The sequence below is a fragment of the Charadrius vociferus genome, unplaced genomic scaffold, assembly GCF_000708025.1.
Source record: "Charadrius vociferus isolate BGI_N301 unplaced genomic scaffold, ASM70802v2 scaffold261, whole genome shotgun sequence".
Taxonomy (NCBI): domain Eukaryota; kingdom Metazoa; phylum Chordata; class Aves; order Charadriiformes; family Charadriidae; genus Charadrius; species Charadrius vociferus.
Window position 1 is genome coordinate 2,856,079 of NW_009646856.1, and position 26,957 is coordinate 2,883,035.

The following is a 26,957-nucleotide window of genomic DNA, read 5'->3' on the forward strand; positions in this document are numbered from 1 at the left end:
GCAGCGCGGAGCTGAGAGGAAAAAGCAACTCCTGCCAGAGCTGGGGGGGGCGGTGTGTGTGTTCCTTTCCTTTAATCTCATTTTATTATTTATTTTTTTAAATAAGGCTTTAATGTTGCTTGCACCCATTATGAAAGTAATGGGGCTAAATAGCACCCTGGCTGTAGAGAAAGAACTACGCGCCCACTCGGAAGCCCCTCTCGGGTGCGTTTCGGCTGAAGGCTGCGGGGATCTGTCCCCCACCCTCAGTGGGAGGTGGTCGGTCTTCGCGCTGCCCCTCGCCGCCTTCTCCCAGGTGTCACTTCCAAGTGGGATTTGGGCGATTCCCATCGCTCCCCGCCGACCGGCTGCTTGCCAACCGGGGCTACCCGGTAAGCAGGGAGGGGATGAGAGCCGAGGAGGATTTGCTCCTTCTGCGAGGTCTCCTCTCCTGTCGGAAGCGTGCAAATACATCCTCATCTGCACTTGACAGAAACTCTCAAGCCCCAAACGCTTAGGCTGCGCCTGCAATTCAGTTTTTCCGCTGCCTCTTTTGGCCGCAACAAACATCACAGGCTGCATCCGTGCCTGCTCCAGTGCGTTGTATATGGGGAATGTCCCGCGCGTTGACCTCAGGAGGACGGCTGCCCTCCTCTGCCCTAGGGAAATTACAGTCTACTAGGCATCCCTCAACTTTATGCCACAAAGCTTTTCTTTCACAGTCCATTTATTACCCCTGTACATTGTTAACTTTATAAAGGGATCACATAGCCTTTTGCTTTCCCCTCGCCCATTTTAGTCCTATATTCCCTTCTGAATTAGGTTGCCGCAGGTTTTACCGGCAGGTTTTCCAATCACAACCTCCTAGGTGGGACAAAGCTGTTTGTGAAGAACCTCTGCTTTGTGTCCTGAGATGAAGCAACATGCAGAAGAACATGGTACTCAAGGGGCCACAGGAATTCAGAAGAACAGTTGGGCCATCGCCCACAGTATTGCAGGCAAACACGCGTAACAGAAGTGGGATGGGATGACTGGGATCTATCCGAAAGCACAATGAGAATCATGTAAGACATAAACCAGCCAAACACCACCAAAGACTTTCTCCAGCTGACCACATCTCAGGAACCATCTCCTTTCTGCAAAACGTTCCGACTGGTTTTCCGAAGCTCAAGAACGGCAGCCCCAAAATGAAAAGTGAGGGTTTTTTTCCTTCCCAAACCCATCTGCGAGGCAAAGTGCTTCCTCCGAGCAGCTGTGGCTGTGTGCCGGGGCGACGGAGGCACCCAGCAGCATGGAGCTGCTGCGAGCGGTTTGCAGTGGCCAGGCTCTGCTCCAGGGGAACCTTGCACCAACGCGGCCAGCTAACCTGGCGCGGCTGCAGGTACCGGCAGAGATGAGATTCTCTGTGAGATGAAGGAGCTAAGGAAATTTATTATTTACGGGTATGCACACACACACGGACTTGGAAAGCAAATTTACTCATCATTCTTTAAAAATGCACGGGTACGTATGGCGCTGCAGACATGGCCGAGGCTGCATCCTCCTGGTGCAAAGGTTCATGGTGCTTTCCACTTAAACCTATGAGTTCCTGCAAGGCCAGATTAAACGTCTCTGCCACAACATCACGCTTTTACTGCCGTACATGTCAATGTCCTGCTCCTACTGACCTCCAAAACACAGCTGCAGTGTCAGGAATGGCAGCGTTTCCAAAACTGCTCAAATAAACAAGCAAACTTAACGTGTAGACTCAGCTGGTTTCACTTCTGCACCACACCTGTACAAAACCAAGGGGACAGTTCCTCGAGCTGTTACATCTCACAGCTCCGCTGCTGCTGCTATAACCAGCTGAGGAACCAGCTCTGTTACACCAGGCACCTCAACCGCAAATACTTCTAAAGAAAAGGGTTATTAAATTATTTCCTCCAAGAGCTCCAGCTGAAACCATGGAGAAATTCCTTACACAGCATCTATGGCCCGGTAACACTTCGCTGCTGTAAACGCGCAGCCCCAGGGGCTTCAGGGCAGCCATGGGGACAGTGCTCGACACTCTCCTCCTGTAGGAAACTTCCCACCATCTCACAGGAAATCTCTGCAGACACAGCTCTGCCACATCGCAAAGCGTTTTGTTTCTTGCAAGTTTTTTATTCCAGTTTGGAGAAAAAACACCCCAACTTTGCAGTGTCTTTCACAAATCTTGGAGCCTCAGAGATGCCCTGCTGGAGGCTATCAAACCCCATCTGCTCAGTGCCTGGCTGGCCAAACCTGCCCATGCAGCCAGAGGTGCTGGAGGTCCAAGCTCCAAAGGAGCCCTCCATGTAAGCTGCCAGAGATCCAGCCGGGCTGACAGCAAACCAGTCCGACTAGATTTTGAAAGTTGCTGAGATTCCTTCTGATTTGGCAACGTTTCCTCAGAGTCTTTCCAATGAGCTAGGGAAAAAAAAAAAAAAAAAAAAAAGAATTAAAATAAATCTTGGTTTTGTTCCCATTTGAGACGACCCGTTTGCTTCTCTTCTGACCCTTTCAGTGTGACAAAGGACATCACTTACCCGGGTGCAGGTCTCCGTTTTGCCGCACCGCTGCCACTGGCATCACCACGGTGATGTTTTTGCTAGGCAGAACTTCCCGGGTGCAGCACTAGAGATGGGCTTCAGCTTCTCCATTCCAAAAGCCACTTGAGCTAAATCCCCAGCAGGTGCAGAAGGCCCATCACACATGCCTGAGCTGCTCCCGTTTGCCCCGGGAAAGGACACCTACCCACTAGCCAAATCATTCAAACACACACCAATGTGCATAAACACTGACTTTCCATCTTGTAAATGGAAAATATCTGGAACGCGTACATCACAATATACATCGTGATGTACCGGATCTTATTTCTAAAATCTCTCCCTTGCACATTTAATTTTTTTTTAATTTTTTTTTTTTTTTCCATAAAAGTCCTTCAAACTAGACTCTAACCAAGTGCTATTTTTACCTCGCTAAGGTGAGCAACAACAGGGCCAAACTGTGTACACTCTGCAAAGCTGGATAAAGAGTAATGTCATCAGAACTCTATAATCACGGGCCCTTCTGCACAGGTAATCCAGCTCCCACATCCTACCTTTAATTTTCAGGACTAATACATCTGTCAAAATCATCCCAATTATGGCTTTGTATTTTAGCCTAAAAAGCTTTTTTTTTTTTTCTTCATTCCAAAAGGGTTTCTTTTTAATTTTTACCTGTTAGTTTCAAAAGCTGCTGGGACTATCAGATGCTGAAGTTTAACTCAACGTAGACTTATCTATTCCCTGTGCCTTTATGAAAAGGACTTATCCTGTGGGGCTGCTGTCAGTGGCAGCTTTGTAAGTCAAAAAGCAGGAACGGGCCCTTCGTGTGCACACAGGGAAAGAACAGAACTTATCTGTTTTGGAGCTTTAAATTCAATACAATACTGTCTTTTTATATATTGATTTTTTTTTTTTAATAAACAGTAACTGTTTATTAGAAAAACAGGGACACCTGGAAAGTTACTTCACTAAACGTAAAGGTTTCATGTTTCCTATTAACTAAAAAATTACGTGGTCAGGATTTTACAATTTGTGGTTTCTTTTTAGATTGTTTTGGTTATACGCAAATGTGCTGTGTGAAATACAAAGGCAATAATCTTTCTAAAACTGCTGACGACCAGGTCATTAAGTAAGGTGGCTGGCCACATTTCATAAACTAAAGAACATTGTTGGAAGAGGAATACCTTTTAAAAGTTAAGAGGTGACTTTTGTAAACTCTCACGCTGATGACGAGTGCAGGATGATTGCACAATTAATTCTTTGTGGCACACACAGAAATCTGCAGCCGTAACTGTGGTCGTGTAGAATCTCAGATATTCTGATGCAGGGTGCTAGGGAAAAACTTTTGAATTCTCCTTTTTATAAAAATACACGTATGAAGGTTCAGCTCGTAGAGCCAAGGTGACACCTAATAAAGGTGAGGCAAAGAGGAGATGACAAATAATGGAAAATTGTAATATATACCATAATAAAACCTCAGATTTTACTGTTTATTATCCTTAGTGAAGTAGAAGTCCATACTTCTGTGCTGCACATTTCATTAGCGGGTGCAGTAATGCCTGAGTGAATTTGAGAGCAAATCCGTCTGACCTTACTAATACAAGCAGCCCCACTGCCCCACAGATTGCATTTCACACAACCACAGCCCACTGCTCCTGCAACGCTCATGTTCCAGAAGATAAAGGCTACTTTATACAACATGCTGTTTGACACGCAAGACCGCTATCCATATATACATATACATATGTAACTACTTGTCAACTTGCAAATCAAAGGTATGTTTCTGATATATATAGAGAGAACCTATTTGTAGGAATGAGAACTTTTTTTTAATATATATTTTATATATAGGAAGGAATATATAATACATATTAGCTATAGTAGGAATGGGAACTTTTATTTTTATATATATTTTATATACATTTATAGACACACACACATTTTTATATATTTTATATATTTTTTATATACACACACATAGATATATATTTTAAAAAAAGTTCTCATTCCTACAAAGAGATTCAATAACTTCAGTGGAAACAATCACAAGAAGCAGGCAACAGGATCTGGTCCAAAAGGCCGTTCAAGTGTTACCTCTGTGATCTTGTGGAATGGCACCACATCCACCATCGAGTGAGAACACAGTATTACAGCAAGCAGTAATGTCCACGCAGTAGTGTATGGTCTGCGTTTAAAACTCTACCTTAATAAAAGACATCTAGAATGCAATTATAAAAAAAAAAAAAAAAAGAACTTTAGACAGGATCCTGATCCCAAGACACCTCAAGCCAGAATGACTAAAATTTGAAGGAAAGGGGAATGTTCGGGAGCTGCTAAGATATTACAGCTGTCCCTTAGAATAACACCACCATCCCCACCCCACCCTAACACCCCCCCAAAAAAGGTCTTATGGATAAGAGGAAAAAGGGAACAGAAAGGGACATGACCATTAGTCTGTATTTCAGTGCTAGGGATTTATCCACATCTTACAGGCCTTGGATTTGACAACCCAGAAAACAGCTTCCCTTTAGTGAAGTTCCCTCTCTCTCCCAAGAGCACAGCTGGACATCAGGGGGTCTAGGGAAGCAATGCAACCATCAATGGTCTAAACCACCTGTCCTAAAAATATATGTTTTCTATAATCAGTGCTGCATCCAAAAAGGTTTCCGCTTCTAACAGCCAATTCCCATCTTTAAATCAGTTAAGACTGAAGTCTTTGATAAAAATTTTGTGAATGCCAGAGAAGTTCCCCCATGGTTACACCTCCCAGAGTCTGATCCCCTCATGTGCTCTTCCAAATCTGCCTGCCAGCCCTGAGGATGCCACACTAATCTTCTCTGCATCATTCCAGTTTTAGTCCATGTACCACCAAGAAAAAGGCCTCCCTTAATCCCAGCACCTGTGGTTTTAATCACCACAGGAAATCCTGTTTCCACTAAAGTCAGTAAGACTTAAATATCAGCAGAGGAAAATGATCAGGTTCGCTAACTAAAAATAAAAATAATAAAAAAAAAAGGAGGGGGGGGGGAAGGGGGGAAGGAATATAAGCGCAGCGGTTTATATACCAGAGCGTCTTGACATCTACTTATAGCAAGCATGACAAAGTAAAGACAGTAGAGGAAAAGTCATCCCTTTAATCTAAATGTTTCAACTCCTGACCTGCATCTTTTTCTCCATATTACAGCTGTTGCCTTTTATTTTCAAACTGCTCAGTGATGATTTGGATTATACCTCACTAAGTAACACACAAATGATTATCTATAAATATTGTATTCCTAACAGAGCATCTACAGGAGTTTATGCAACAAATTAAAGTTATGCAACTCAAGTTAGAATATGCACCCAGATGGCACTGCTGAAGTTTTAAGAAGAGTATGTATAGAGCAAGATTAACTGGCAGCAACTTCAAAAATGGGCTAGCCAGTAATGCCATATTTTAACTCATATTCTGCAGCTACAAAAAACCAAACAGCCCTGGATCACAGAATCATAGAATGGTTTAGGTTGGAAGGGACCTTAAAGACCATCTAGTTCCAACCCCCCTGCCACAGGCAGGGACACCTCCCACTAGACCAGGTTGGTCAAAGCCCCATCCAACCTGGATCTGGAGTTCTGTCTTCTTCACAAGCTCCCTGTGCAGTCTGCACAGAAGAAAAGCTCTAATAAGCTAATGCAGCTTCAGAAATACTGTTTTCTAATGGTTTTTATGCAATGCATGTTCAAGATGATCCTAGTGAGTTTACAGAAAGCAATGCATTGGTTTATATTACCTCAGGAAAAACAAAACAAAACAAGACTCATAGGATACCCAAGCTTTTGTGCTGCACTCACCAAACTAGATCCGGAGAAGGTTTTGTGTTGCCTCTCAGCCTTACACGTTTTTAAACCCATTTCTACGCCTGGCTACTGAAACCAATGAAAGCAGTATTCTTGCACAGCTGATCAAACCACACCCTTCCAGCCAGATGGTTTGAGCTTGCTGACTCAATCTGGAAATAGAACAGAAAGATCCATTTCTGTGATAAAGACAATTTTGAGCCAGATCTAGATTATTTTAGAGCTGGATGTAGAACGTGCCACCTATATGGAGTGGCAAACGTGTTCAATATCTACTTCTCCTGAATTAAGGGTCTTTTAGATGGGATTGCAGTTAAAGACACCTACTCTCCTGACTTCTAGCTGGGCCTGGCAGACCCAGCAGGCTACAACATTTACCCAACTGCTCAGCTTTCCCAGCAGCAGAGCTTCCAAGCCCTGTCCCCAGAGACAGATGCTCTGTGCTTTCCTGATTCGTGCCACCCAGAGGCACTACCTTGGGTCCAGGCTGCCCCCAGGAAGCCAAGGAGCTGCTCCGCCTGCACATCCACCAGGCCCACCATGGGGCTGAATGCGGTGCCTGGTCCAGCTATACACCACACAAAGAATTTGAGCAACACCCCTTTTTGAAACTAACAGCACATGCGATCCTTTCAGCTGGGTGGTTTGCACTGGAAGCACATTCGGTGAAGTATTCTCCAGAAAGAGGACCACCTGAGAGCGCCTTCCCTATCATCCAAGGCATGCTGTGGGTTAAGGACAAAGATCTTTAAAAGCGTAAGGAAGATCAAAATAATTGTGGTATTTTCCCTGAAATTTAAGAGTCCTATATTTTCTATAAAAACAAGAGAAAGGTATCATGTAAACAAGATTTAAGAACAACAGATACCAAGAACGGAAGAACTATCTTCATTAAACATACCAAAGCCCAATCTGTCCTCTGGACATTACCTTCTAAACTTCTCCATCATGGATACAGACTGACAGCTGAGATGCCTCTCACAAATATAAGTGTCATACTTGCTTTCACAAATATGTGAGGGAGTATTTGCTGTCACAAATGTGTCCGTTTAACATCCACCTCATTAACAGCTAAGTCAGAGCTTAGAACAGCCTACACATGGGCTGACAATGCAGATGGCAGACCCACTACCATCTCACATAAAGGACCTGAGCCCACAGACCCATCACTCCAGTCTCTTAAGAAATTAATTTCTCCCAAGGCAGATGGTCCAGCAATACGCTTCAACAGTAAATGAAGTGAACAAGAACCAAAGACAAGGGTCTTTTTCTTGTAAGCATAATATTGACACTATAGAAAGACACATAGGTAATTTATTTCCCTTCTTACTCAAACTATCTACTTCAAAAAAATGTATTTCACTTCTGCTTTAATTCTGGGCAATGACACCAAAACTTAAAATAAAAGAATGCTCCAGCAGTTAAGAAAAAAAAACGCAAGAAAACAACTAACACAGCAGATGAAGAGAACAGCAGTGGCACTGGCAATCCTGATCTGACCTGCTGATGGCACTTGTTCAGCGTCAGAAAGGTGTTCAACATCTTGCAAGGCCTTGACTGGTCCCTTTGCTACCACAGTCTGCAAGAATGAGTGTCACTGTATCATCCCCCCAAGCTGGATTTGTTTGATCAATGTTCTAACTGGAAGTATATTTATACTTCGGTCTAATACATTGTTTCGGCAGAGTAATAAGCCCTTAAATTGAGGATCTTGCCTGAAGATTCTGAAACACCTTCATAGTCTTTTCTTGTTCACATGAAGTGATACTCACCTGAGAATTTTATGAAGTCTTTTCTTAACCAAAAAACCCATTTTTTTAATAAGCACTTGAAAAGATTTCAGCAGGTACTGTCAAGTATTTCACTCACCTGAAAAACAGCAGCATACAAAACCACACTATCGTTACCAACACGTAGCCATGTGACATCCTTTACTTATGAACCTTGAGCTCTTTTGAAACTCATTGGGATTATAACATTGGGAAGCAGACCTACGCAAGGGTGGAAAGGCTAACAGTATGGTTTCGATGGCCCTTCATCTCTAAGGAGCACAGCAAGGTGGTGACAGCAGGGGTGTTATGGGCAGGTATGTCACAGTCTCAATCACCAAGAGCGGCGCGCTCAGGCCTCTAGCAACAGTTTTCATACAGCTGCCTGACTTCAGGCACCCTTCCTGGAACGGACCCACGCCAGTATTTGTCCCGGAACGCAGGGTACCCTAAGCAGAAGGCTCCTTCGAAAGTGTACTCTTAGAAATCTCTGCCAGTGGCAGAGCTGGGAATGAAGCCCAGAACTGTCGATACCTGTATTTCTACCTGCAACTTCCTACTCTTCCAATACATCACTGCCCGCAAACTTTGCGATTCATGGATCGCTTGAAAAACAATGAAAATCCTCTTTAGGTAAACTGTACACAACCTGAAAGTCAATGCAGTAAATAATCAAAACCAAACATCTGCATAATCAAGAAAGCTTTTCACTACCATTTTGCTTGGATGAAGCAACACTTGTATGTCTTTCCGTTCTGAACAAGAATGGGAATGTCCCTCTTCACTGGGATAGAAAAACAAAGTTAAAAAGCAACAAAAAGATTGAATAGCCAAGGGGCCTCAGTCATAATCTCCAAGATTACATTCATAATGAAGTTTATAAAGGGCTCACAAATGGCTAGTGGAATCTTTAAGTACTTCAATATTCAAACAGGTTTTAAAACTATGGCAAACAACCCTCTGTTACCTTCTACTTGTGGTCATACATGCCTATAATAGACATGACTTACAGACCTGATCAGTACATAACATCAGCAGGCTGCATATTTAACTATTTCTAAACTATGCATTAAGTTTCTGATAAGTGTAACCAGTGTATCTTTTAAGTGAACTATTTCCATTAATTATTTAGCTGCTTCTGAGAACACTTACGTCTCTAAGAAATCCTAGTGGTATCAAACCTCGGTTGAAGTCTGATCCTGGTTAGCAGTTCACAATTAACACCACATATAGTGAAAACAGAATTAAGAAACACTAAGATGTTGCAAAATAATGCTCAAACTGGCACGAGAGACTAAGCTATTGAAACAACCAAGGCACTGTGAAGAAATAATGCTTTTTATGAGGATTCCTAAAATCACCTTCCAAAGTGCCTCTTGGAAGCCATTTGAGCTCATGAGGTCGTATCTGAAGGCCTTACAAAAAGTGGCCTAATTCATTTTGCAATTTGATATCTAACAGATGAAACACATGGATTTAAACGAAAGGAAATAATTTCAAAGGATGAAGCATTACACAAACACAAGCATCTTTGGTGTTGAAGCCATCCAATTTGACTGGAGTTTTATTTCAACATGTCCCCTAAGACAGAAAAGCAATTAAAAAGATGCATTTGAAAACAAAATGCTTTGTCTAAGAAATATCAGCCATCCCTATCAGTCTGAAAAAGAATGATTAAGGAAAAGCCCTTATCTGCTAGATCATCTGCAGAGGTAGACCTTTGAGGTTTACATACTGACAAGAGGTTAAAAGCCACTGTTTAGAATAAGAGTAAATTAAATCCACAGTCTTCCACCATCTGTTAACCAAGAACTTCTCCAGTCTCCAGTGTCTGCCACCGAGGTCCTAGAGTCTAAGTTTAATGTCTTATTTAGCACTAGGATCCTATCTATTTAACAAGATCCTAAGAGTCTTCACTACTTCAAGCCTTCTCCTGGCCCTCTTAGTCCTTACCTCAGCAAGTCTTGAAGAAATCATTGAGCAATTTGCAGGAGCTGGAAGCAAACAACATTGATGACTGCTCTGTGTGGATATTAACTATGCCAGGACTCATTTCATAAGAATGAGGAGTTTGTCATTTTAAGTTGTGCAGTGTGTTGTGTGCCAGATGACTTCTGCCTTCCTCCCTAGAGACAGCTACTGAGCCAGCTCTGAACAGATGCGGCTTTACAGACCACCTTCTTCTGGAAGCATCAGATAGTCAAAACACTTTTATGGCCTCCAAACAATTCATTTCTCTCATTAAAACAAAACACACACACAAAAAAGCCCTATCTCCACTAGGCAGCGGCCCCAGGCAGCAGCTTCCAGCTCTTTTGTTCTGCTCAACTTGTGAACCCAGGAGAACCTGCCTCGCAGCTGCAGAAGTGGGAGCTCTTCCCTCTGTGTTTTAGCAGGGAAGAAACATGCTGAGGTGCAGTAGCATCAGGCACAACAAGGATATTCCACCACCACTCCCAAAGCGTCTCCCTAACAGCAGGCTGAAGAAAAGCAGGGAGAAGATGGTCTTTCTGTTTCCATAGGCCAACTCATGCTTTCCTTGCTGAAAAAAGTTAGCACAATTAATGTGAAGAAAAATTAGACCAGAGGATAAAAGACATGGGGAAAAGCTGACCCCGTGCCTTCTCTTATTAAACAAAACTTTGTTGCTTTGCAATCCATAGAATATTAAACTCTACATACTCTGGAGTTGGCTTGAGGCCTAACAAAACTGGAACCACCCCATCCTTATTGGCTTTATATAGATAGGTACAGAAATATACAAAGTTGAGATGATTCATGCTCTCTGGAATGAAGGGCAGCGGCACAGCTTTGCTTAAGCAGAGATATTCATGGGAGCAGGAAAAACAGACCGAGTACTCTGATGGCTGGGAAAAGCCACCGAAGGTTGTTCTTGGTAGCTATCGAAAACGAAAAATGTCACTGAAAAAGCGGGTAGAGAGGCAGGTAGGGCAACTGATCCCACAGCTGAAAGGGGAGATTGGAAGGTGTCTGGGCCAGACAGGGTTTAACACTTCGTCTGAATTGCTAGTCAATTAAAACAAACCTTGTGAAATAAATTGACATCCAAATGCCCAAAATTAAAACATATCGCTCCCACCTGTCATAGAGCGCACAGCAGTACTTTTTGCCTAAATGAAATGGAAGCTCAAGATATTTTTAGCAATATTGATATATTCCATGTTTTTCTTAAATACACAAGTGACACTTCAGTGCTTTAATCAAAACACTACTTCAAAAATGCACAAATAAAACTCAAACACCCAAGTATTCCAGAAGTACTCTGAAAGTATTTTGAAATTTTTAATAATCACCGGAGGATGTCATAGTTCCTAAGAAAAACTAGATTATTTTCCAAAAGACTTATTTATTATTCCAATACTAATATTCCAAAAGACTTACTTATTATTTTCCAAAAGACTATTTTCTGAGACTGGTGATATCAAACTAGAGAACGACTGTACATTTAAGGCTGCTGATGCAATTTTTCCACACAAAGTAACTGAACTCTGTCGAAAGAAAGCAATGTCAGCTTAGACTACTATGCTGCTTCATAGACTCAAAATTCATTGTAGTATATTTTTGTATTGCACTAATGAGATGCCAGCTCTTGCTGAACAGCTATGCAGATGTCTAGCCTTCAGAAGCTGGGATAACCACATGTCAAACTTCTGTGGTTTCACCACTTGATATTTTGGGTGTATGCCTTCATTTGTGATAATAAATATCAGGCCACAAACTAATGTCTCTTCAGATATCTAATATGTTTAACGCTCAAAACAGCTTGAAAATCTAAACATTTCTGCTGTTAGCTTTGAGTTCTCCTCAAAGAATTATGCTACAATATATACCAGATGAATAGGCTAGGGATAACACAACCATTGCCAGTTGTTAGGATGGGTTTCTCTGCCATTTTGTATGTATAGTTTTTATCCTGCAGTATCCACAAAGTTCAAACCCCTTCCCCTCCTCAAGGCCTTCGTTAGGAAAATCTAAATCCACCGTCCTACTACACATTTCAATGCTGAAGACTGAAAATCTGAAAGTCGCTCCTAATCATATCTTGCATATAAGCAGGTACAAAGAAAGGTTTGTACGCAAGACATCTGTAGAAACAGACAGAACAGTACTCTGTATTTTAAGAATCAATTAATAGGCCCCAAGGCATTTTCTTCACATAGCAAATGGGGAAATGCAATAGCAAAGTTAAACAAACGACACAGCATCAGCCAGCCAGTCTGGAACAGTGAAGGCAGCAGAATTCAACCCCAGCTTCTCGTTTAGAACACCTTAATCCCGACACACTTCCTTCTGTATGCATAGGCTTATACAGAATGTATTTTTTATTATGTGTGTTAGCTTCTGCACCTTCACAACCAAACAACTAGTTAGGAGAAACTGCCGTAGGTTAAATAAAGCCAGTAGCTTGGTACTGTTACAGCACACACCTAAGAGGAAGGGCTTTTGTTTGACCCTTTACAGACCTGAGGAATTATAGCTGACTAAACCCACAGGATGTATCTCGGCGGTTCGGCTCCTTACTGAAAAAGGCCAGAACAACAGAACTGCAGATGAACCAAACTGAATACAATTTTATGCGGTGTTGCTGGAAAAGCTCTCTGTTCTCCAACAAAACCAATTACAACAACTGTCCTTTCCTCTCTTACCAGCCTCTTAGCTTATACAAACTCAGACTTGCAATGGAAAAAACCATACATACATATATATATATATATAAACAATATAAAAGCTGATCAGTAGGGTCAAGTCTCTGTTTTTACAATTATGTTTCCAGAGTTGTCTCCAATCAAACTAATTCTCCAAGACCAGAACTATCACATTAATAGTTACTTTTCTTTATTATCTACAAAACCTTTTCTGGCCAAAGTAGTAAAGACTCTATAGGAGTCCGATAACTTTACAAGGTGACGGCATTTCTGTGTTTATTGTAAGCCATTTCTATTGCGAATTACTAACAACTTTTCAAAGTGCAACACTGATTTGGAAATGCAGGCACACTAATACATCAATTGCCATGACTAATGTATAAACTTTTAATGACCTTGGCAAAATCTTTCTTTCATTGGGCAGGTGCCACTATTTTGACTGTACAAAATGTTTTGGAAATATGTTGAAAATTATACATGTTTTGGAAAATATTTCAGGATTTCAGTATAGCAAATGAAGCTATATTAAATAAAAGTTTGACATGGAGGAGAAAACACTCCAAAGTTGTGCAAGTCTTTTTTTTTTTTTTTTAAAAAAAAAAAGAGATATCCTCCAAGTTTTGTACATTCACAGAATGCTGACTTTTTATCCAAACAAAGTTAAGAAGATAAAATATTATCTTGAATGGTTTTCAATTTCATTCAGTCACTGTCATCTTCTTGTTTCAGACCACCTCTTTGTTCAGTATTGCCCTCTCCATCGCTTTCCTTGTCCCAGTCTTTCATAGATGCTCCCATCATGAAGTCATCGCGCAGTATATTCCATTCTGGTCCCTCTTCAGACTTCACTTCACCCTGAATGTTTGAGGGGAGGAGAAGAGGAAACAGAGGAAGATGAGACGAATGTGAAAGGCACTAAAAGGTACAAGCTCTTCATGCAATCAAAATAACACCTCTCACACTCTTACAATTTGCATCAGCAGACCTACAAGGGGCTAGCTCTCTATGCAAACGGTACACAGAAATATGCAGGACAATCAAAAATTACTTGATGCTAATAAGCAAACTTGTTTTAACCAACCAATAAAAGAAATATGGAAACAAAACAATTATTCCTCATGGATGAAACAGTCAACCCTGGGCATGGCTTACTTTATTAAAATCTTTCTTGGCAATCAGACTGGATTCATGATATCATTTATTAACCCCCAGGTGCTGCTTCATTAGAACACTTCTTGGCACATTTCTAAAACACAAATATGGATTTAATAAAGGCGCCCCCCCGATTTAATATTTAACATATTCTGCGATACGTGAACCAAATCCCCTTTATGTGGATTATTACCTCACTACCTGGGTTTTGTCATATGGTGCAAAGCTGCCTCTAAAAGAAACAAGTTGATCTACACTCAGCAAGCCAACACCACCTTACTTCAAATCTCCTACCTCTTGAAAGTGGATAAACTGAGGGCACACTACACGGACTGGTAAATAATAAAGAAAAGTGACAGGAGTGTAGTTTTAGGTTAGCACTGAAAATAGTGCTTGGTTGCAGTTGTTTTAAGTGACAGATCATATTTGGGCAGTGCAACAGCCCCATCCTGTGGCAGCAGTTTTAAAGAACAGCTTGAAGCTATTCCTACATTCTTACTGAAGGAAAATACTAAAACCTGTTCAATGTACTGCGGAAGGATTTCAGTGGTTTAAGCCCTAGTAGCAAAATACTCCGGAGGAACAACACGGCTCTGTGTCTAGCAGGCAAGCAAAAAATTGTCGTACCAAAGTGGAATCAGGGGCACTGAAAACAATAATTTACTTTTGTCTTTGAAACAAAGTTTAATATTGACACCTCAGGTATGCTTTTTCCACTCCCCTGTTCAAAAGAACAGACCTCAACTGACTCACTCTAGTTTAAGTAACCAGCACCTCCTGATACTGTAGAGTCCATGGGGGTCACCGTTACAGCATCCTCTGCAGATGCAGGTTTGCCTACTAGATGCAAAACCCACAGTAAATGTACGATCGCTGCAGGCATTTGTTGATACCTCTTCTTTGTTGTGCATCTAGGAATAGGCGACACGTTGAACAATGACATATTTAAGCTGACGGCTGTGCAGTCTTTGGCAGAGAGCAGCATACAGAATTTAATAGCAGGAGAAATGAGGAATAGAGAATGCAGGTTCATCACTGTAAATCTAACATGCCACCACACCACACACAACATCACACCAACAGGAGTTATTTGAGTGCAAAAAGTCTGCCAAACAAGATACATGTTTTTAATAGGTAATTAAATCAGAAATGCTAAATGCGGCTTCTCCTGCAGTTCATTTTGAAAGATTACTCTCACAAAAACAGGGTAACAAGTCTTAACACTTTCCTTCCCGAAAGGAATCTCCCAGCGCCCAGTTCAAAAAAAGAGAAACTCTACAGCTGTTCCTCAAGATGTTTGCACTGTGCTTTGTTTTGGGGTGTTTTTTTTGTCTTCACAGCTGCTCTCGTCAATGCCTACTCTTAAGACTAACTCTCCATCCCAACAACCCCTCTTTTCCCCAGGGTAGTGCCCCCTAACCACTTTCCACTCTTGCAGCAATTCACTTCAAATGCTATACCCAGTAAAGCCTGAAATTGTCTCAGACAGGGTAATCAATTACCTGGAATTAAAGAGTTATAGATAAGGTAGGTCCCTAGACAGACCTAAAGATGTTCACATGGGAATGATCTGTATTAATGCAAACACAAGTACTGTGCTCTGGGATGCAAGGAGAGGCTAGCTTCCCCATCCCTTTTTTTTAACTGTATTCCAGTTGTTTTATACGTTTACCTTTGAAGAGTAGAGAAAGTTTGAAAATATTACAAAAGTCACCAAGTTTTTTTTTTTTTAATCCCAGACCTTTTATAAATCACTGTGTGAACAGAGTAAAATTTGAAACACCTAAATGGGAAAATCTCATCTTCCTTACAAAAGAATCCCATTTTCTTATTTTTTTCCAATAATAATAAAACCAACAGAGATTCCATTTTTTCCCCCAGATGTGCAGAACAAGGATTTTGTTTTGGTTTGGTTTTTAAACAGCACAGAAGCAGTAGGCTATTGTGAGCAATGATAGTGAAAGGCTTGGGGTTTGAAAAGCCCAATGCTCAAATTCATCACAAGCTACTATTCAGCAACCATTAACCCTCCTTTCTGGCTATGTCAAGTGAACAACAGGACAAAAGCAGGACCTCAACAAAAGAAGGATGCTGATCCTCCATAGCATTACCCACTATGTAAGGCATCACAAAGGTTTGAATAGTTTTACAACGAGCCCTAAGGAAAAAGACAGAGGTAGCATGTCCCTGCCTCAAAGATGAAGATTAAAACCTTGAAAGCAAATATTTAATCAATTTTAAGCATGCTCCCAAGTGAAGAAAACCCCATGTTTCGTATCTTCATTCCTAACTCATTTACTGCTCTATTTTCCCCCCAGAATAAAAACTCCCCAAAATCTATTGTATCACGAAACATTCCTGGAGTCTTAAGAAAATACGCAGCAAGACTATTTGTGTAATTAACAATTAGTTCAACTGTAACATCGCTTCCCAACTTGCTTTATGTAAGAATATTAATACACTTGGGTTTTCAATGCCATAATCTGGTTTCATCTAAATAAAACAAAACTGATTCTTGGCACGTGGAAAATAAACCAGCTTTCATTCTATGCAACCGCTTTTGAACTTCCAGTCAGCTGTTCATCCACATCTCCCACATTTCACTACAACACTGAAGTCCCCTTTGAACATCCCCAAACAAAAACAAAGCAGGCTGTACAAAACATTAGTGTGTAATGCTACATAAAGTGGATCCTTGGGTAAGGCAAGGAGTGAAAAATCCTGGTGTTCCTTTTTTTCCTCTCCTTTTTTATACATATATTTGAATGGGTTTGTTCTTTGCCTGAAGGTGTGGCAACCTATTTCAAAAAGTCTGAAAGGCAGCAGTGAGTAAAATACCTCAGGAGTCACGGGTACGTAGTGATGCACTTGTTATCATGAGCTGAAACAAGACAGAAGACGACATGCAGTGTGGTTACGCTAGTGCAGACACTTATTTGCCCGGACAGACCAATCGTCCAGTTGAAAAGACGTCATATAAATGAAACGAACACCACCTTGCCTGTTTGATGTGCCACCTAAGCTATCACATCATTAGCTGAAGTCTGACACAAGTAGGGTTCTGCAGTGGGGACATACTTCCCAAACTAATTCTGCTTTGAAGACATACCCTGTAAAATCTGCACCTGGACAAGATGAACTGAAATTCTTGGCCAAGTCCTAATAAAGCCAACCACCCACCCATCAAACAAAGCTGAGGTCTGTCACCTAGAAGAAACAGCTGTCCCTTGTAGGACCCGGGATGGAATTACCTCCTGGATGCTTTTGGAGGAACTGGTCTATGAAAGCCTCGTGGTAGCAGCAGCAGCTACGTAATCAACATCAAGTTAGAAATCTCCCTGTTTTGGTTCATTTCTTTACCCCTGCAAAAATTTGGAGCTAGGCAATTCACTCTTGGTAAATGGCATCACCATAAGTATCTTCAACTGAGTCCTGCCAAACTCAATACTGGAGTCGTTGCAGACTTCAGTGCCGCTCAGGTGGGAGATTGATCCTCTCTACCCCTTCTGATGCTGTCAGAAGCAGCAGCAGGGTACTTGTAACTGCACATAGCTGCTTCAGTCTGCAAACGAGTGCCTTAGCTCAAAGCCTACTTCCTTTGAAAGCTTAGGGAATTAAGTTCAGTCTGCGTAAGCCACAGGACACTGTCATTTTCATCTGTTGCTTTACCGGCACAGCAACATCCTAAAACCAGAGCAGGAAAGCTTGCCAGAGCTTTTCAGAAACCTGCGCTTAATCAGACCAAAGTCCCATAATGCGTATTGGTAAGTAACAGCATTAAAAGACAAGTCTTGAAATGACAGTGCACAGATTAAAGCCAGCATTTCACTCTGCTTTTCACCAGCTCGTGTCACTTGAACATACCCCCAGTTTCTACATCTGTAAAACAGCAAACGTACCTAAATATCACCATAGAGATTCCCCTACAGCCTGCATCTAGAAGACAGTAACTGCAGGGTATTAACAAATGAACATTTTTTCAGACCTAGGAATTACAATCAGCACACTGGGCTCCCACGCCTTTGCTCCGTTTACAAGATGAAATGCCAGAGCTTGCAGGGGCATCTCTCTTTACCATCACATACAATAAACGTTTATTTGTACCTGTCAGGGAAGGAATTTCTAACATAAATATCTCTCAAGCACCAACTTTAAGCCCTGAGAAAACAATTCTAACATAACTAATTAATTTGAACTACCTCCCCAGGTCCCCCTGTTTTGCTCAATGCAAACATCTAAGACCTTGAAATACAGGGCAGCTTTTGTCATGATGAAGTTAAAAAGCGTAACTGCCAAAATACATTCTTGGATACATCTGACAGTTACCTTCCCAGACAGCCTACATCTTGCTCCAAATGACTGCTGCTATTCCGTTTCTCATCCCCAAGCAAGCTGGATTAAACCTAGCTCAAAAAAGCCCAGCATAGGCATACACTGAAGTAAATCTCAATTAAAAAAAAAATTAAAAAAAATCACTTGGTAGAAGTGGGGGAGAAAATGGAAAACAAAACACACCAGCATAATCATTTCTCCTAAATTTGTTTTCAGGAATATCCAAGCTCACAGGCTAAGAAAATAAGTTTCCTCTAGGCTGGGAAGAAATAAAGAAAGCTGCAGCTGAACTACCTAAAGCAGCAATATAAGCAGAAAATAAAATGTAATGATTTTTAAAAGAAAAATGATACCCGGGTTTAATCATCAATGCTGCTTGCAACTTTATCAAATTTGAATTACAGTGATACCTTGACTTTAGGAAAGGTTCCTATACACCTGATCCCAAACAGACAGAAAAACACAGATCCGGAAGCTGAGAACATCTCCTGTACCGCTACCATCTTGAACTTCTGACCTGAAGTCTCAACAGCAACTCGCTTCGGGAAGCATTTTCAAGCTTGCAGAAGATGTGTACTGCACAACAGAAGTCTATTCTGCTGCAGCATAATTCTGCACATTCATTTATTCCTTAGGGTGAGAGTCACTCAATGCTAATTTGCATCCTCTCTCTGAATGAGAAATTAGAGCGCCTGAACTAAATTGCCTTGGTATGTGACCCTATACTGCGGATATCAGCAGTGGCACAGGAGATTTACTCATGCCACAAGGTCTCTTGCGCACACCAGAATCTGTACTGGCATTTCTAGTAAATAAATCTAAGAATGAAATTTTTTACAGTGTGCTTTGAAACCTGCTGTTCCTGTTCAAACTTCTCTGCAAGTAACGCACTGGAATTATTACTACAAGCACAACAAATACTGATTTTTCTTTTGAGCACAGCCAGAAGACCACCCAGAGCTTAATGACCTGCATGAGGAATCTCCCCATCCTCACATCCTCCTCTAGGGTTTACTACAACTGGGGATGTGTGAATGAGAAGGAATGCTTTGGGTTGGCATGCAGAGGCTTAAACATGCCCCAACCTTAGAGGGGTCAGAACTGAATTACACAATTTCTAAAAACAAGCATTCATCTGGACTTAAGTAAAGAAGAAAAATCATTAGCATCATTACTAAATGCTCAGTAGCAAAAACTCACAGAAAGAGCTTATGAGAGAACAGATTTTCTCAGCCTTAGTTCATCAGAAACCACATAAATCAGTATTTCTGTCAGAAAAAGCAAAAATATTTTAAGAATTCAAGCATAGCACAGGGCCCTTCTGCATACACGATGCTCTGGAACTCCTCAGCTCGTGCTGTGCTCCATCTCCGATAGCAGCCATCGCAGAAATCCTTCTGCTACACAAGGAATTTTACCACAGGCTGCTGCAAGACAATGTCTGGCCATACTGGCATTGAGATTCCCATTAAATGTTTTAATGAGATGATGAACAGCATGGGCATGCAACACCCAGAAGCTACTCACAGAAAATAAAAAAAATAATCAAATAAAAATTCACCTGAAAATACGCCTCACCTAATGAAACAATCTTATAGTTAGTTACAACACAGGTATGAACCTTTACCCATACTAACAATTCCCCTTGTGGAATATATTCTGTAATTTGTAACTCATGCTGTGTAAAATACTAGGCAAAATGAGAATGTTGTGAATGTCAAGTAATTACATCACTGTCTTTCCCATCGTGAGACCAAAACACTTCACTGACATAAAAAAGAAAAAAGGTCCACAAGTAAGCATTTTCAAGTAGGTACCAAATCAAAGGTAGCTCAAAATAGACTGCAAATTATTTCAGAGAAGATACCTGGAAAGAGAGAAATCACACATGCCCTGTATTCGGTTATCATGCAACACATCAGGAGAGAAAGTTTCCAGACAGTATACTCTTTCAGTAAGCCACTCCTGCACGTTTTTTGTCATGTTTCTTTTTTCCTCCTGTAAAAACAAAACTGCTTCATCATCCTCATCTATATGCTTTTATCTTCACATCTGCAATGCCTGTTTATCAGCAGTTATACTACTGACAGTGAAATTACTGCCTACCATACTGGCCACTACTATCTCAGTATTCACCTGTTACACCTACCCATTCTTCATCTATAAGACTCCAAAAAGCGTTTATGTTTTATTTACTTGAACAACAGGGTCCTTACAGCAAAGGCTGCACAGCACTGAAATCAATTAATTCTGACATAAAGACCCAGTGAGTATTGTGCTTGAAAACAACATACGATCAAGACTTTTGTATTTCAAGTAACACGTTATACTTTCATTGCTTATCAGACAAGAAAATTGTATAGTAAGTTACGGTATTCAAAGGAGTTGAATTCTGACTTGGAAAAGACAATGCTGTCCATCAGAAAGAAGAGCTTTTCATGCTAGCTAATCATAAGCCTCAGGTAACCAGCCTGCAAAAATATTGTTCATTTTGTACCAAAAAGCATATTTGTTAATTACCAAGAGCAAACTTATATAGCCAATTCCTTACCAGGATAGATTGGTATCCCTAAAAGGAAAATAACAAACTGAGAATTCTTCTGTTTGGATGGGATTCAAAATAAAGGAAGAAGGGACTTTTCTAATTACTTAAGCATTTCAACCCTGAAAGAAATGCCACACAACTTCTCACACGTGATAAAAAAATACTTCCCGCTGTCAGCTGGCCCTACACTTCTCAATGTGTATTTCCTGCAGTAATGAAGACATTACAGAGTTTAAACATCAGCCTAAACATTACACAGATCCGCAACGTCATTGTTGCGAGTTGCACAGTTCCCAAACCATCACGTTGTACCTGGAAAATATGCAGATACAGCAAGAGTGCCTAATAAAAAGCATCCGGTCAAGACTAAGACCTTCAACGTGCTATCCCCCAGAAGTCAAGTATTAATGTCTTTCAATAGTCTACTTCAAACATCTTTGAGTCACAACAGATTTTTCTCAGATGTCACCCATTTATGCAAAACACTTATGCACTATTGTAGCTGGGTACCTAAAATTTTCTGCAGGTTTTTATAAAAGCTTGCCTGTTGGCATAGTAAGGAAACATGCAGGCCCGCAGCTGTTTGGAATATTTTTTGATCCTCTTTTGAATAAATTAGCAGCTTGCATATTTTTGAATAATCTGAATGTGACTCAGATTATTTCCTACAAACGATGCTGAAATCATCCACTGTTTTTCATTATGATTCAGCCAGCATAACAGAGTGAGTCCCAAAAGGTTGTTTCAAACAACAAAGGCGACAGTAACGACCAAGTCCTTCGCTTAAGAAATCATCTCACATAAGTATTCTCATCAGTAGCTGATGAGGAAGAAACTAATAAAAAGCCTCCTCTTCCTGACTCAGGATTTCCACTTACATTTGAGTCCCAAAACAAGTATAGAGATCAAAAAAACCTATGAGGCAGGAGGGGGAGAGAAAATAAAAACCCCACACCAAAACAAAAATAGACAGAAGCTAGTTCTTTGTATTACTAAATATGAAATACTGAAGTTTTTCTGACTGCTAAGCAGCTTGTAAGGCTAAATCTCCCTACCCTCATTGCCCCTGTTTTTACTTAAATGGCTTTTGCAACATATCCTAAACGTCTGCAAATCCACGTCTCTTTGATTTTATATTCCTGCAATTTCCCTCACACCCTTGTGGGTGAGTGGAAAACTCATTAAGAAACAGACCATACCCCCTCAACACTCCCAGGCTGCTTTCTAGAAGCAGTTTAAGCCTGAAAAGGGAAAGTGTAAACTGCCCACAATCTCAATCCCTTATCTTAGCCATCTGGCTACCCTTTCTCTGCATTTCTGACCCTTCCATCTCCTTTTATGTTTCTGTATGGGTTTTCCCAACACCTGCAGGTGGAGACGAGATGACACAGACCACATGCGGAACACTGTCAAGGGTTCAACAACAGACCAAAAAGAGGTCAGGTCTTTCCAAAACGACAGGTTTACTATCATTTGTAGTAACAGTAAGTTAGTAGGTTTAAAGCAAAAAAACGTGTATGTTCTAAGCTTTCAGTAAATTTCAGAAACATTCATTAAAAACTGGCCAGATTTCTCCATAGAGAAAAAACAAAAACAACTGAATTCAGCAACTCTCTAACCATTGCAAGCAGTTTGACCCACCACTCCTGATGAGTAGGTGCCTACACATGAGTCATTTATAACACACATCTGCTAGTTCAACACTCTGGGAATCAGAACATTTTATACCTTAACAAAACTTCAAAGTAAGGGAATCACTTTTCAAGATGATTTCCAATAGAAAATGCTTAGATGGGGGAAACAAACTGGTTTAGATAGACAATCTTTCTTACTTCCAGAGAACTTTTTTTTATAAAACTTCATGAAATATTTAGATATATTTTTCTCTAAGGCAGGGCAATGTACTGTAAGAGTTATGAACAAAGCTTCCAACCCAATTTACCAGATAAAAGTTTAATAGGATTTGACTTTTTGAGCTTTGTATACTTACAGGAAGATCAAAAGAAGGCGTATACCACAAGTTTTTCAAATGTGGTTGTTCTAGACATAGTTTTACTGAAAAAAAAGCCTTGCATCATCTTCTGGGGAAACAGAAGACCACCATAGTATCCTGTGCACTAACAATCAAACAGCAAGGCAAGTCAGTCTCAAATACGACAGATGGAGCTATCTCATTATTGACTGACATTTCAATCACAAGTCTCTGTTTATATTCCCTTACAAAATTTACCAAACTTCAACTACTTTATGCTGAAGGCTTTCCCCACGTTTCAATTAAAATCACTTCATCCCTTTTCACAGAAAGATGAACTTAAAATATTTTGTCTAGAGCTTTACAGAGGAAAGAAAGGGACATTTCCTACGGGTATCCATTAAAGCCTTGCATCATTCATTCTTTTTGGACTAAAAATCAGTTAAGGATGTATTTTGGAGCTGGGAACGTATCTTTTGCTATGTCTATGAACATTTTTCCAGATCTGGCCAAGTTATAAACACCTAGAGGACTGCCCTCCCCAAACCTGAGGTCATCACCCGAGTAAATATGAGAAGCATTTAGTATCCAAATTCTCTTAAAATATCTGTCCTCACTGATCACATATTATCTGCATTTTAAAAGACAGCATTCAACTGGACCATGCGTGACTCATGATGACAAACAGGGAACTGGTCTTTCTGTGCGAGCAGCTGTCAGGGCTGCTCTTAGAATCATAGAATGGTTCAGGTTGGAAAGGACCTTGAAGATCATCAAGTTCCAACCTCCCTGCGAGTTCCAACCTCCCTGCTCTTGCACGCTGGGCTGCCTGCTTGGCCCACAGGTGCAGGGAAAAAGAACCTGTTAGGAACATGAAATATGAAAAGGACAAAAAGCTTGATGGAAACGGAGTGCAAAATCACAATTTTTTATTTCCCTTCCTGAATTTGGATCGAGTATCTGAAAAAAGAGAGCAGAAAGGGAATACACAAATACACATGTGAATGTTGACAAAGACGTACATTCCCATGTTAACGCAGATGTATGTTAGCAGCTACAGCAACAGATAAGGAACTGAGCTTGGAGATTTTAAAAACCTAACCCTGCTGGTGACCCAAACTAGGTGAGGCAAATACATCTTCCTGTGAACAGATTTCAAGTAAAGATGTCGCCATCAACAACTTCTAACGCTGCACAACAACCCCTCACCTTAAAGAACATAGGGAATTTAGAATACAGCAAACTGGTGGCAGGCTGCACTGCATTTATCCCTAAGGATAAAAATCAGAGTACAGCATACAATTACGTAGTCAGCAGCCTTTTGGTACAAAACCAAAAAACTACATTAAAAGCATCAGCTCCAAACATATACGAGGTAATCTTCAAGAAAGTGTACACGCATTTGGGAAAAACAGATATAAATGCATGATTTATAAAAGAACGCAAATTAAAAGTTCCTGGGCATGTGATGGGAAAACATTTATTAAAATTGGGAGAACGCATCTACTCGGGCTGCAGCTGAACTAAATTAATACTTGGCTGCCCCCTCAAATCTGCTGGAATACACACATGCCTGGTTACTCCTTCAATTAGTTCTGTAAAACCAGCAAACAACAGCTGTAGTAATAAACTTCTACTACTCTGCAATGTCATTATCACCTAAGAAAAGAAGTTTCCTTTTAAGATTAAAAGAGGTGTTGATACACCTTATCAGATTTCTAGAAATCATCTATGCCTTCATCCATACTTCAGATAGAAACTATTTCCTACAGCTGGTTGAAGCAATTGTTCAGACTACTGTCCTTTCAAACAGGTATATGGATGAAAATAATCTTTTCCTTTTCCCCTCCCCATTTCTACACTGTGGGAACTGTGGAAAAAAGCAGAACAACATGCCAATGGCTAGTACTTACGCAGCTGCAAGAAAAAGGCGGCAGTCACTCTCACAGGTTTTAAACAGATCTATTTTTTAAGCTGGAAAGCACGTTTATATTCCCATCTAATTTGAAAAATGAAAGCCCCCATGCCACTTCTTGTGTCCCAGCAAGAACAGCAGTCATAGTTGGAAGTGTAGTACTCCTTCTGCCCTTAAACAATCTTCAAACTACTGCTTAAAATTAAAATATTTATGAATATCAGAAGTCTTATGAACAAAAGAAAAATCTATAGTAAACCTGACTCTAACTACTGTGTTTACAAAGTACTTAACGAAACCTAAAAGCTTTTATAAAGTACACTTCAGGCCGAAGGAACTTTTCTGGAAAAGCATTTTATTTCAAGTCCCATATAAGCAATAGCTGATACGAAATAGCACTTGTATTCTTCTCTGCTCATCTTCCTTCCCATCAATAAATTATTTTAGAATAGGTACTATTTTAAGACCAATGCACCATTTTTTTCTGGATGCCATCACAACACAGGAAGCAAACTGAACCTCCAAGTCATGTAGTCAGCACAGTTTACAGAAAAATTACCTTGCAGATTTTGGATCAAGGTTACTGAAGTAGACCAGGATATCCTGCTCTCACTTCCACCACTGAAATGATCTGCAGCAGATCTAGTGTAAAAAAACTTACAAGTTGAAGGAAACACAGGTGATTCAAAAAACCACGCTACAAAGGCCCAATGCAAAATTAAAAGGTTGATGAGTACATGTTATGCTTCTTACAAAATATTTGTAAGTTTCATGCCAGTTATTTATATGTCACTAGAAAACATTTTACTACTCAGCAATGCTTTACAGGGAGCAGCACAAATGACAAGTGGAAAGTCAAGATGAAAGCATCTGGTACTGTTGCAACTGACATGCAGCAAGGGAGATGACTTGAGGCTGCTCCAGGAACGTTAACTCCGAATTTCTTTGTTTTCTTACAATTAAGATTTCAAGACCTCATGTAATTCACCACATCAGTCAACACGTCTGTGCAACTCTAAGAGATCAGAAACTTCACTCAGCCCTGGAAGCAAAGGTACTTCCCTAACCCATAATGCTAAGAGCACCCAGAAATATCTTAAGAACCTGAAGGTACTGCCACTACCTACTTCTCTATTTCCTCTGTAGACATAAAGATGACTTCAGCATCTAGGGCTGGAAAGACAGCATCTCCGATGTGGACCTTTTTTAACCCTATAGTTTAATAATGCTTCTTATGGTATCTTACAGGTGGGAAGCTGCAAGATACAACCAACACATACTGAAATGAAAACCTGGTCTGTAAGGATTGTGTTAAACAAAATTGAAAGCTCTCATATCTCCCAATAAATTCTTCCCAAAAAAACCCAACCAACCAAACAAACAAACCCACCAAAACAAACAAACAAACAAACAAAAAACCAAAACACAAACCACCCAAAAAACAAACACAGGGAACTTCTTAAAAAAAGAAAACTACATTTTTCTTCCACATTGCAAGGCTTCCAGATAAGGTGGTGAGGGGAAGGAAATTAGATGATCTTACCCAGAGGCAAGCATCATGTACAGTACCTTGGAAAAAAACAGGGAAAAATATTACACAAGTCAGCTGGCTCAGCAAGGATTAAGAAATACCTTGATAAACAGCTAATGATATGAAAGGCAAAGCTTTTGGCTCCAGCTCAGAAAAGTAATTACTCCCATCTGGGCACACAAAACCCCAAGAAGGGCTATAGTTTCACACGGCACAGGAAAATTTTCACAGCCTTACCGTCTTTCTTTCACAGCTCCATTGGGTGGGTGTACACCAAGTAATATTTAAGCCAATGGCTAAAAGTATACAAGACTATAAACAATGTTCTCACAGGGCACAGGTTACCTTTCCTTCCCATCAATGCATGAAGCTGATGGAAATAGAAAACAAACTTTAAGTGGTTGTGCTACCGTGAAATCCCACTGATACAGATGGGCCTTTACAGAGCATTTAACTACTTTTTCCTCACACATACATATACCTGATTAAATAGTCAACCACAACAGAGCTTTATAAGGGGTTTCTTCAACAACCCCTGACATTTTGAAGAAGCCACCAAACTTTCAAAAATACATCAGCAAATTCTGCATTCAAAAACCACTGTAGAGTAAGAAAAAGCCTTTGCCCATTCTCACAAATATAGTCAGGTCTCCTTTCATAGCACAAGGCTTAAGTCAAGAGAGGTTTGCTTTCACTGGGAAAACTTTATTCT

General features: G+C 40.5%; 1 protein-coding gene across 1 annotated transcript in view; it reads right to left on the bottom strand.

Annotated features, from left to right (window-relative positions):
- Window positions 1-12,984: 12,984 nt before the first annotated feature.
- RRP15 (ribosomal RNA processing 15 homolog (S. cerevisiae)) overlaps window positions 12,985-26,957 on the bottom strand; it is a 57,320-nt gene continuing 43,347 nt past the window's right edge. The window contains exon 5 of the mRNA XM_009894348.1: window positions 12,985-13,653. Within this exon, the coding sequence (XP_009892650.1) occupies window positions 13,501-13,653 (153 nt within the window). The 3' untranslated portion in view covers window positions 12,985-13,500. The remainder of the gene's footprint in view (window positions 13,654-26,957) is intronic.